At 32.9% G+C, this 12,358-nt stretch overlaps 1 protein-coding gene across 1 annotated transcript in view; it reads right to left on the bottom strand.

Annotated features, from left to right (window-relative positions):
- Nucleotides 1–4,128: 4,128 nt before the first annotated feature.
- The window catches only part of FGF7 (fibroblast growth factor 7), a gene marked incomplete at both ends in the record, with an annotated part of 28,759 nt that continues 20,529 nt past the window's right edge, over nt 4,129–12,358 (bottom strand). Inside the window, 2 exons of the mRNA XM_082004933.1 lie at nt 4,129–4,323; nt 4,723–4,826. Coding sequence (XP_081861059.1) covers nt 4,129–4,323; nt 4,723–4,826 — 299 coding nt within the window. The remainder of the gene's footprint in view (nt 4,324–4,722; nt 4,827–12,358) is intronic.

Here is a 12,358-nt window from a genome sequence, read left to right on the forward strand (position 1 = left end):
CTAATTTGGTGAAAACCATCTAACCTGTCACTTTCATTTTCTACATACATTAAATGTTATGAAATTACTATGTTTTTTAAAAAGTTAGTATTGAGGAGTTAGATTGCATAGGCTTATGAAGCATTTAGACTACTCGGATACTGGTCATTGAGTGCAGTGGAATACTGTTCTTTTATTACTTTATTGTTTTAACATGAACTTACATTTTGCTTCAGCTCATTCAGAAAGAATATACATCTTTTCTTCAAAAAGTAGTTTAAAACAGACACGTGTTTTTTAATAATTACTCAATTGATTAATCATATAATAATCTGATTATTACAGATGCTATGCACAGTGGTGTTTTAAAGTATTTGCAACAGAACTAAAAGTGAGACCATATTGTACCATATCATGTCTTTTAAAGGCCATGGAAATCATTCAATTGTCATTTTTTATTGTGTTATAGAATGTATTTACACCATTTTGCATACCTTTAATGACATACAAGTTATTATAGATAATCTATGAGGCAAATGTGTAATTATGCCCCTAACATGGAATATGTGTTTTGTGCAGTTGTTCAGAGAGGTTGAACTGCACTCCAAATGGCTGTTTTAAGAAAAATAACTTTCATATGGAATCATAGACTCATTTGGGTTGGAAGGGTGCTGCAGGTCTCTTGTCCAATTTCCTGCTCAAAGTAGGGCCTGCACTGATTTTAGACTAATTTGCTTAGGGTTTTGTCCAGTCAGGTCTTGAAAACCTCCATGAATGGAGGTTCTGCAGTCTCTACAAGATTCCCCAGATGAGATTAGCTCATTTCTGTGTCACAGAGTATTTGTCAGCACTAATACAAAAGATAAGTAAGAAAGTAGAACCTTGTTAATTAAATTTAAAGAGGCTGCATAATGGAGCAGTTTCTGGGAAATGTGAATGGCTATTGAAGGTGGCTAAATAGAATGGCTATTTAAACCACAGAAGCTTGTATTTCAGTTCTAAACCACAGTCTGTTTATACTTTGTAGTATCTGTGGTAAACAAAGAAAAAAGTTAGATGAAAGCCAGTGCGTCTGAAGGAAAACCAAATACGTTACAATTGAGAGGGGCTTTTACAGCCCACTTTGGATTTTCTTGAACCTTTAGTATTATAAAGGTTAGTAATGTGACATATCCAGACAGGTAGATCTCTTTCTTTTCATACGAACCTGTTTTCCTCCCACATGGTATATTGCATGATTGATGCAATTGATTGGATTGTGATGTAATTGATATAAAAGGCTTTTGTGAGGATTTCTGACATCTGTTTGAATAATACCTGTTAAAATCTAATAGACTTTTTTTTAAATCCTTATCTTTGAATAGTTTGCTACTGTAGATCATCACTATAAATTTTCTGGTTATTGTGTTTTTAGCACTAAACTGGTTTTTTTTTGAGGCAGCTGAACAGAGATATATTTTATTTCAGAATAGATTTTCTAAGTTAAAGATACACTGAAAATTGCTCAACTGGGTTGATCTGATCTTGCTTTTCTGTTCATCTTTTCCATTATGTACTGGAGTAGAAAAACCCAGGATATGTTCTAACCTTTAAGCCTTGACTATTGAAATGCCAGAAGAATGAGAGAGAAAGCATAAAAGAAAGGCAAAATACCTATTTTTCTCAAATACAGCCCTTCCTCTGCTAAGTCAACATAAGGAAGGTATTGCAAGATGTAAGGCCATAAGACTGTGCTACTGAAGGATTGTATAATTTGCACTCAGGTGTCTTTTTGTGAACCATTCTCTCATGGGATGCATTTCAGATATGACAGCTGTAAAACATAAAGCAGCGTTGGCTTACCTGATAATGATGGTAATATTATCAGATAATGTGTCCTGATATTATCAGATAATGTTTTATCCATTAGATAAAGCATATAGCAGTAAGGGCTAATTACCACTGAGGTTCAGGAATTGTGTGACTGTATTCCTATGTTCTTGAATTACATAATCAAAAGATCTTTAGAAGAGCATGTTTATATATGGATTTAATTTTAAGCTTTTTTGGCATACATATTCATATATAAATGTGCATACTCACATTTTAATTCAAACTTCAGTAAAGCTTTTAAGCACAAACAATCTTAATGAGATTTTGTTCTTTTAATTTTTATTTCAAAGCTTTGACTAGCCTAGTTTAGATCTAGAAACTTTTGCTAGTACGGTAATGTTGATCATGAGTGTGAACTTTGTTTCAGTGCTTATATATTCACAGAAAGTAGTGCAGACAGTTGTCAGCAAAGAAGTTTCTTTGATAGTACAGTCTGTTGTGTTCAGTGAACAATAGATCAACAAGCAAAAGCACAGTGAAGGCTTACTGATATAGCTGTATTGACAATTTGTTCTGCATAGATCCATTTATATCTACACTTCGACGTTTGATATTAGCAAGTCAAAACCCATAAATTATTTCCAAATTATAGTACCTATTAAACAAGTATTTTTTTGTAAAGAAATACTTATTAAAGAGAATTATGGCTATTTTCTGTGGGTGCTGTTAGAAAGAAAAGGTCTTATGTGGGCAAAAAGGGTTGACTCTAGACACTTGTAATGAAAAGTAGAGCATTTAAGACCAGTAGTAATTAACTTGACTCCATCCCAGTCGTCTAGCAGCTGTTTTAGCTAATTCTTTGGTAATCTTTATCTAAGCATAGTTATCACAATACCGAGAAAACTTGTAGGCAAACTGAACAAAATGAAATGATATAATGCATTAGTCATGTAGGGCTTAGCTGAACGCTTTAATAGCTAGAAAATCAAGATGTCTTTTCTTCATCAGGTCACATAGATTTTGGCTGAAGTTTCAAACTAGTCATATAGGCTCTTTCTTACATATTTCTGTATCTGTGAGTATAGGTTCTACCATCTGAGGATCAGTTCCAATACCTGCTGGAACTGTAACCTTCTTTTACCTGGTGTAACTCTGTGCATGCCATTAAATTCAATTCACAAGAGCATGTGGCAAAGATTTTTTACATTTTTGCATTGTTTCTTTTGAGATGTCCATTGTGCGATTTGCTGCAGGCTGTCATTTTTGTCTGCCATCCAATGTATGTTGGCAAGAGAGCTGTGTACTAGTCTTTGTGTCTGGTCACAGAAAAAAATTCATGCATCTCAGCCAGACCATTTTGTTATTCCTTTAGAATTAAGAGCATATGAAACAGATGCAGCTTAATAAGTATTTTTTTTTATAAATAACATTTAAATAACTTAGAACAATAAAGTTCAAATACAACTTAAAATAAAGTTTAATGCTGTAACAACAGAAAAAGCATGTATAAGGATGGAAAAACAATATTGAAAGCTGTATGCCCTAACAGGAATTATACAAAAGATAGGATATGTTACATAAAAAACCTTAATATGTCTGAATTTTTGCTTCATCGTTATATAAAATGTTAATTTGTGAAAAGTGGGATGAAGTACATTATTTATTCCTATTCTTATTTTACATACACTATTTGAAACATCTTTTAGAGCAGCATTAGGTATTTGTTTCTTTAATAGATAGGAACATTTTGTAGTAGAGTAAACTTAATTTTCCCAAACTAACTCTTTTATCTGAATACAACAATAAACATTTACAAGATTATATATTTTTTTTCTGATCATATAGTTTATGTATAGGATATCAGTTTCCTGGGGGAGTATTTAAAATACTGCTCAGCCTCCACACTTACTATTGACTTGATAATCTGACAACTCATTCCAGCAGCCTTAAAGTCTGACATATTTTACACAACATTATCATCTGCTTATTATTATTATAGCAGCCATATTTAAGAAGCAGATAGGTTTTTTTAAATAAAATATTATCAGATAATCAAGTCATGACTTATTCTTCAGGGTAAATTAATTTAAGAAACTACCCAGTTACAATGACTAAGATAACGATTGTACAACTCTTTAGAATTTTTTACAACTTTTAGTTAGTAAATCTGGTTTTGTGTATATTTTCAAATCTTTTTCATGTAGTCTCTTAAAAATAAACATAAATGCGCAAGTCCAGCTTGTTCAGTTTCTCAGTAGTATTCCAGCCTCTCTTGGTATCTTGTCGTCTTAAAAATAATCTTCCTGCTGGAACTAGTTCTTTATAGATCATTTGTGACTAAGATATTGCCAGAGGAAGAAAGTGGGATGCTCTATGTTCTTTCTTTGTTTTTTTACCTTTCATAGGGACCCCTTTATGGTTTAATGTAACAAACATCTCCTTTCCTTTGTGTGTCCATTTTGCAGAAGCATATGTATTATAATGGTTTTCTTCAATCAGTTCTATGAAGTTGCAGTCCTCATTGCATACTTTCTGTTGAGAGTAAATAATAAAATAGAGTAAAATAAGTGTAAGTGTTTTTTTAAATACTTAGATTAGGGAAGATGGGAGAAGAATATGCATTATAAACCCCACATATTATTAATATTTTTAATAAATAAATTTGTCTTCTGAAATCAGAGTATTGAATATTTTAGCTTTCTCTATTCGCCCTTAGTATTTCATATTTTAAAAGAAGTATATAAGCTCTAATCACTGAATTTATTAAATGGACATAAAAGCCTAGTATGGGATGTATGGGATAAGTACAGGATACCTTTTAATTTGTTAAGAATCTATTTTATACAAATGATACAGATGCTACACTTAAAAATACATATCTTTATCGTTGTATGTGATGATTGTACATAAAAGAGAAGTTTGCATCCATACCTTTCCATAGAGTCTTCCTGACTTGTTCATTGCCAGGAAGTATTCACTTTCCACTCCTTTGATTGCCACTATTCCAACTGCCACTGTTCGTATTTCTAGAATACCTGCAAAGGCACACAGTAAGGGAGGTAAAATGGTTGGTTGTTCTCCTGTCAACTTAGATGGTTTAGTTAAACTAATATTCTGTATTTCTTCTGTGTTTATTGAAAATGTGCAGCAATCGTTCTTAGAAAACAGAAAAATTATGTATTATTCATGGAAAGAAAGGGCTAGATGTTAAAAATTGCCTGTATGTGATCATGTCTGCACACATCCACTTAAAAATTATATGGTGATAATTTTTAAGTATATACTGAAGTCACGATGTTAGTATAAATAATTTTTCTATTTTCAGAGAATCAGCATGTCTTAGAATTTATCAGGCTCAGAGTTTAATTTGGAAGAATTATATACATAGCCATCAAGGTTCACAGAATTTGTGTAAAACCTTTATTTTGAAGACCTGTGTAGCAGTATCGTCTCCTTGAAAGAGTGTAAACCTTAGAACTTGCGAGTGATAGAAAACAGACCACAGTGTCTTAAATAAGATAAAGTATTTGCTTGACCTTTGTATGCTTTTATGACTGATTGATTGGAGCTGTAAAGATATGTGTATTTGAAAATCATTAAAAGCTGCTCTGAGAACTTATTTATTCAAAACCAGAAAACATTTAGAGTTGTTTTCTGTAAATTACTTTATTTTCATCCTGCTGATGTATATCTGCAATAGCTTTCTGTAGTCACTCACACATTTAAGTTACCTGCAACATAAAAAATATTCTTATGTTAATTAAAAAAACCAAAACCTGAGCAAAGGCGGGAGGATGGTGCAAGTTATTAAGGAATACAAGGTTGTTTTCAAGCTTAGATATTATTATTGTTGTTTTAAGCAATAGTTTAGACTTCTGAGTCTAAGCCATTTTCTTCCATATTGAGTCACCTACAGAAATGTGCGCAGTAGCATCTGTACTGTGACTCATTCTCCAAAATGGGGTCTTTCAGAGCCAGCCAACTCCAGGCAAATTCCAATAGCTAAGCATGGGGGAGAGAAGTGAGGGAGCGGGTGAGAGAGGCTCGTGTTAGATCGTTACCTGAAAGATGACCTTCCCCATGAACAAAACATTTCCTTTTTTTCTCTTTCAAGTTTGTATTGAATCTTCATAGCCACCACACATAATAATAATTTTTCATTAATTAGTTTTTTAGAAAGGCATGAAATATCTATGATATTTCTCCTTCCCTATACTTTTTTAATATTCTGATGTCCTTTGCTTTCTTTACTGTTCTGCTTTGCTTTCTTCCTCGCTTTTACTGATGTATCACTCCTAGCCTGTATTGCTTACTTTTTTCTTCCTATTTTTCCTACCAGTAGAAGTTACCTCTTCTCATGGTGTGTGCCCTGCTGGACGTTCATCTCTGAACACTTAATATTTCTGTACTGCTCTATAATGCTAAGCCAACTTTAAGTGAAGCTTTTAGAATTCTTTGACAAGTATCACTGCTGCAGGCCTAGCAACAATTTTTACAAAGGGTAATTTCTAACTGAAACTTACAAAAATTATATTAACTTTCATTTAAATTTCACTTTAGAAAAACCACAGTAAGGCTGAAAAACAGATGAACATCTGCATCTAGCCAAACAAAGAACATAACAGTGCAAGGGATCTCTGGGTCATCAAGTCCAGTGCTCTGCTAGCCTGGGAATTGCATCAGATAATTCTCTTTTCATAAACTTTGCCAATACTAAATTGGAGTTGTTATTTCTTTGCCCCCAGTGTTTCCGCCGAAGGCTGTTCCAGAGTTTGATTTATTTTAATGGCTAGAGACTCTGTAGTAATTTGCAATCTGCATTTTTTCAGCGACAGCTTATATCCATTTGTTCTTTCGCCTGTGCTGGCCATTAACTTAAGGAGAGGGTTTTTTCAAAATCTGTGTTTGAGTTTTCTATTTATACAGAATTTAAAAAATGAAAGATTCAAAATGACTTTTTAAAACAAGTCATGCTAATAGGAGTTGAGATTTCCTTGAGTAAGCTGATGTTGGCTGAAGTTACAGTAGTAACAAATACTACTACTTTTAAAAAGGAAATGCCAAAAGCTTTTGTCCAAGGTAATATTTTTAGAATTTTTACATTATTTTTTACCTTGGGTTTTTTCCTGAAGTATATGGTGACATTCATACTAACTCATAGGAATTATTTTATTTTGGGTTTGGGTACTTGTTTTTCTACTTTATTCTCAGTTGAGACATAAATGTCTTTAACGTACAAACTTTATACTATCCATATAGAATATGGTATAGGACAGAAATTGTGGATGTAAAAATAGTTTATAAGGCTCCTGTATAGCAAATCTGAATGGCAAAATAAAATGTTATCTATCAAAGTTATATTCCACTTATAATTTCCAAGGCCACTATGTGTGATAGATTTATTGTATTCAGATCTTTACACGTTTTTTCATCTTACTTGTTAAAATACCATTATGCATAAAACCCAATGCATTTTAATTAAAGACAGATGATTTGAGATTCATAAATTATGAATAATTATGTATATTCAGTACTATTTACTGTATTATTATGTGCTTTTCACAATTTTAAGCAATTATGTACCCCCAGAATTAGGGCTAGCACTCACATAAATAACATTTGACACCCTGACTCAGAAGTGATATGAAATCCAAAGAATGTTTTAGGTCTTTGAATGGCACTTTTGTAAAGATACTCTGTCTGTGCATCTCTCCATAAAGTTAAGTAACGGAACACCATATAAACTCTACAATAACTATGTCACAATAAAAATGTTGTAATATTTGCAATGTTAAAGAGAAAGAAAAAAGACAGCAGAGAATTCAGTGAAAATAGTTTTTGTATATTCTTGATTCTTTGCTCAGAACATGTCTATCTCAGAATTAAATGGCCTATCATAAACTGCATGTGCTTGTTTTTCTGTTCGCAGTTCTAGATCATGTCTCATCTGTTCTGATGTGTCTTAATGTATCCCTGAAGGAGGAACAAAGCATTAATTTTTCCCTTTTCAGCAAAGCATATATGTGATTTAGGACTCTGAGGCAGCCTCTCACATGCACTTTTGTATTTGGTGTGCAAGTGGTTCATCACTGAGTTCCTCTCTTTATTTTAAGGCCTGTGACAGAAGTTCCTTAAGCAATAAGACAGCAAACTGTAAGCTCTTTTCTTCTTCTGGAGGCTGTGCACCAGTAATTCTTCTGTTCATTTCAGAAATGTAGTATTGCTGCAATTCATTGCATATCTTTTTCTTTAAATAAATTATATAAGAAATGGAAACATGATTTTTAGCGAACTGGGAAAAGTAAGGCTTTACTGTGTAGTTAGAACTGTGATAGCTGATTTTAGCTGACAATTTGGTTTATGATCTTTCAGTATATATTTGTTTGTATGGAACTCACTTGTTAATTACAAAATGTCATATACATACATGAATTTAAAATTTCTTCCTTTATGTACAGAAACTGTGGGAAGACACTATTAATGTTGAGAAGTCATACACTGAAAGTTCATTAGTTTATCAGTGTCAGGATTGCAGTTGTATCACATGCTTAAATTTAGTATCCAATATCAGACGTCTCTCACAGACCAGGAATAATGATTTTTGAGTAATATTCAGTTTAATACAGACAGAGATTTCAGTACTTTAACTTTTTTACAAGGTGCTTCTGAACATACAAGATTTATAAGGTGACCAGGTTCTTCCCTCACACCTATTATGCACTGCATAATCCTCAAAGCACAAGTTCTTTGATGAACTAGTTAATGGAATCTTTGACACCTATAAACACCATAATCTCACTGTGAAAACTACTACTACTACATAATCTCACCTATACTACTTTTCTGTTTTTTTAATACTCAGCTTGATATATAAACACTCAACACAAACTTTGAGATTAAAGAGACATGTGGATAATGGAAATCACTGTCTCTCCCAGTTATAATTTTATAACATATTTAAATATAAAAATGAGCTTTGATATTATATCTCAATTATAGCACCAAAGCAGGACATTCCTAAAGATATACCAAAGAATAAATTAATAAATCCATAATATAGAGAAAGTAAATTTTATTTTTCCCTCTCTGTTTCATTTCCTTTGAGTATCTCTATTAAAGTCAAGATATCACATTATATTACACTATATGACATTATAGTCTTATTGGTCTGTCTTTATTTTGTATGTGTGCCTGGTACTCAATCACTGTGAGAGAAATTACATAATGGTAAAGAGACACTAGGATGTGTTGCTGCAGTTAGGAATCTAATCCATCAGTAGGTGTCAAGATGTAATAAAACTGTTTAGCCAGAATTTTGGCCAACTGCAGATATTTCCTGTTTCTTCCATACTTTCTGTAATCATCTGCTACTGGCGATTCTTGCCAACAGGATGTTGGGCTAAATTAAATTTGTATCTGAGCTGATAAGGTTATCCTTATGCTCTTAGTGTATATGGTTTGTTTTACAGTTGTGACTGTTACATTTACCCAAGTGTGTGAATGGGATCTTATTAGTTAGTTTGGTTTTAAAAAAAACTAAACCTCTTCTTTTTTCTCTTCTCTTTTGTTTTGAAATTCTGCATCATTGCAATGTCTTTAATAAGACTAGCCAGGAACAACATTTTGTGTTCTGGAAAGTAACCCAATAATCTCATTTTTCTATAAATGCAGGAAGAGTTTTGTTTCTGAGTAATTGATGGTATTAAAATCAACAACAAAATTGTATAGACTCTAAAGATTAGCTTTATAAGGTTGGTAACCTGAGTTAAGCAAAACTCAACAAAGCTATAGTGTCTTTTCTAGTATACCATTTTTGACTGCCTTTAAGACGTGAACTGAGTTAAAATATGTTTGTTTCATTGCTCCTCTAATGTGAACCTAAGTGTAGCTGAGCTTCAGTGTTCATGCTAATTCTTGTTAGCTGATTCATTGAAAGAGGTAAATAGAAAAATGGTAATAGAAGTAAACCTACTATGTTTTGTTATGTTTGTAGGCTATTTATACATAAGGGCAAAAATTCTGTCCTCATTAAAGTGAATAGTAAGATTTCTGCTAACCCAGTAGATCCAAGATTTTATCCCTAAGGTATAAAAAGGTATATGCAGTGAGGCAGGAGAGGTATAGTAAGCTGAAATCTTTTCAGAAAAAAACTCACACAAATAGAGAAAAATGCTGAACAGATACACGTGAGGTTTGTCTGGGCCCGTTTCTAAGTGTTAGTTTATCTAGCACCAGATACTTCAGAGACATGATAAAGAGCTAAAATCTACAGTCAGAAATTCTACTAAGGAAAACCTCTTCTCCTCAGTCTAATAGTATACCATTCCTCGTCTTATATTAGCAAGTCCATTCTTACGTGCTTCCTTTTGAAGTAAAAAGTTCTAATTCTTTCAATGTCTATTCGTGAGAAGAAAAAAGTCACCAAGCTAGGATGGGAAAGAGAAAATTCTTATGTGTAGATTGTTTCATTTAAATACTCTTTTAATACTCTAATAACCAAAATTGCATTAAAGACATGCATAAATTGCTAAGATGCTGAGGATGAGAAGTTCAGAAGGCCAGACTTCAACAAGGTCTTAAAAATTCTCGGTTTAAAAATGAAAATGTAAACTATTTTTTTCAGTTACTTTATCTAAAGCATCAACATAAAAGTTCAGGAGAAGTTTTAAAGAAGATTTGAATATACCACAAAGTAACTGGGAAAGAAATCAGATTAAAGCCCAAAAGAGAAAAAAAAAAAAGACCTGAAAATGGGCATACAAAATTGAAAACAACTGTAATTTCTATAATATCAGCATGAAATTCCAAACAATTTTATATGGTTGCATGGTCAGTGTATCAAATGTATCTTAAAATTCCTGTAGTGAATGAAGTTTCCTACAGAGCTGAAATTCTGTCCAGTGTACGTAAAAGACACTCAGCTGACATGGGCTATAATTTCTCTTTAGAAGATGACGACTATGGATGCAGGCAGCAGTCTTTTAACCACCTGGTGCAAATTAAATAACAGTTCATATAGATCCAGTAGGAAAAAAACAAAGAAACAAAACAATCCTTTACATTGACACAACAGTTTTAGTGGGTGAAATATATATTGGTTTTTGGAAAAAATTTGCATAATAAATGAGGTGAGTTTCCTGGCATTCTGGTCTAGAATGACAGTTGCTCAGTACTCTGCAAGTAGACACTTTTATGTCTGGGCTTGTTCCATGACTGTGGCCTGGGAGACAGGACATTACCTCGGGCTGGAAATTTATGTAGAAAAATTGGCATTTAGCTACATCATTGGTACAAAATTGAGCATTCTCATGTGAGATAGTTTTTTCCTCGCAAGTGGTATTTGATAATTTTCTTTTTAATCACCTGATATTAAGTATCTTCTTCTCACCTGATATTAAGTATCTTCTTCTGATTTAATTAATATTTTCACATTAACATTGTCATCTTTTATTTGTTAAACTATTTTTGCTTTTACAACACAATATTACTGTGACATTTTATTTGTTTTAGCAGTTCTTTGCTTTTATTGCTATGCAATATGTTTGCAGATTATATTAAACTAATCTCTAACTGTATGCAGCCATAGATGAATAGGCAGAGTTTCTTTGTATTTGCTCATAATATCCTCAAATAACGATATTCTATCTATAACAAAGTAGTGAGAGCTTTGTGATTTAGCAAAATCAGGGCATTTTGTCTTTAATCATTTTGCAGCCAAGAGGCTGAAAGAGTAATTGCAGTTCGTGCTTCTGAGAGCTGTAAGGAAATCATTAAGTGCAGCACATTACTGAAGATCCAGCAGGTGGTAACAACCTGTCCAATGGGTCTTTGGAAGAGGAGAGACAGCAGAACCACCGAGCTAGATATCTTTTGAGACGCTAGGGAGCTGCCCCAGTATGCCGGGTGATAAATTTTGGAAGAAGTTTTAAAGTACACATTGTATTCAGTCCCTCATCAGCTCGCTCTTTTTCCAAACATTTCATATGTTGCCAATATCCTCATAATAACTATCTCATAACGTTTCTGGTCACTGCTCCTCAATTTATTAGTATCAGAGTTTCTGTAGACATTAATTCAAAGAGAAATTTTGACATCCATTACATTTTTAATCAAAGCTGACGGCAATTTAATCCCAGTATTTTTCTGTTCTGTCAGGTACATATGTTATGAGAAAATGTTTAAGGGTAAGATGGAAACTGCTAAGTAGACCTCTGTAGTATTCTAAATGCTGAAAAGACGGGAAGAAGAAGAAAAGGGAAAGTATGTTTTTTAAGGAAAGAAAAGCAAAAGCAAATGTCCAGAACTAGTTGTTATTTTACATTCTTATTACTTCCTTTTAAAAAAATAGCTAGCAGATAATATATCTAATGCTGATTTTAAAAATATTCTAAATGTTTTACAACACCAAATTTTGTGTGATATTTACAGCACTTTATTTCTTGTGGCTTCTCTACGCACTGAAGTTGAAAAAAACAGTCTGTTGCTGATTTTTAGGGGTAGGGAGGCTGGCACTTACAGTTAAGCACTTGTGAGGAACATTTTTGTGAAACACCCTTTCCTAGGCAGA

Source organism: Phaethon aethereus (genome assembly GCF_964289735.1).
Source record: "Phaethon aethereus genome assembly, chromosome: 12".
Lineage (NCBI taxonomy): Eukaryota > Metazoa > Chordata > Aves > Phaethontiformes > Phaethontidae > Phaethon > Phaethon aethereus.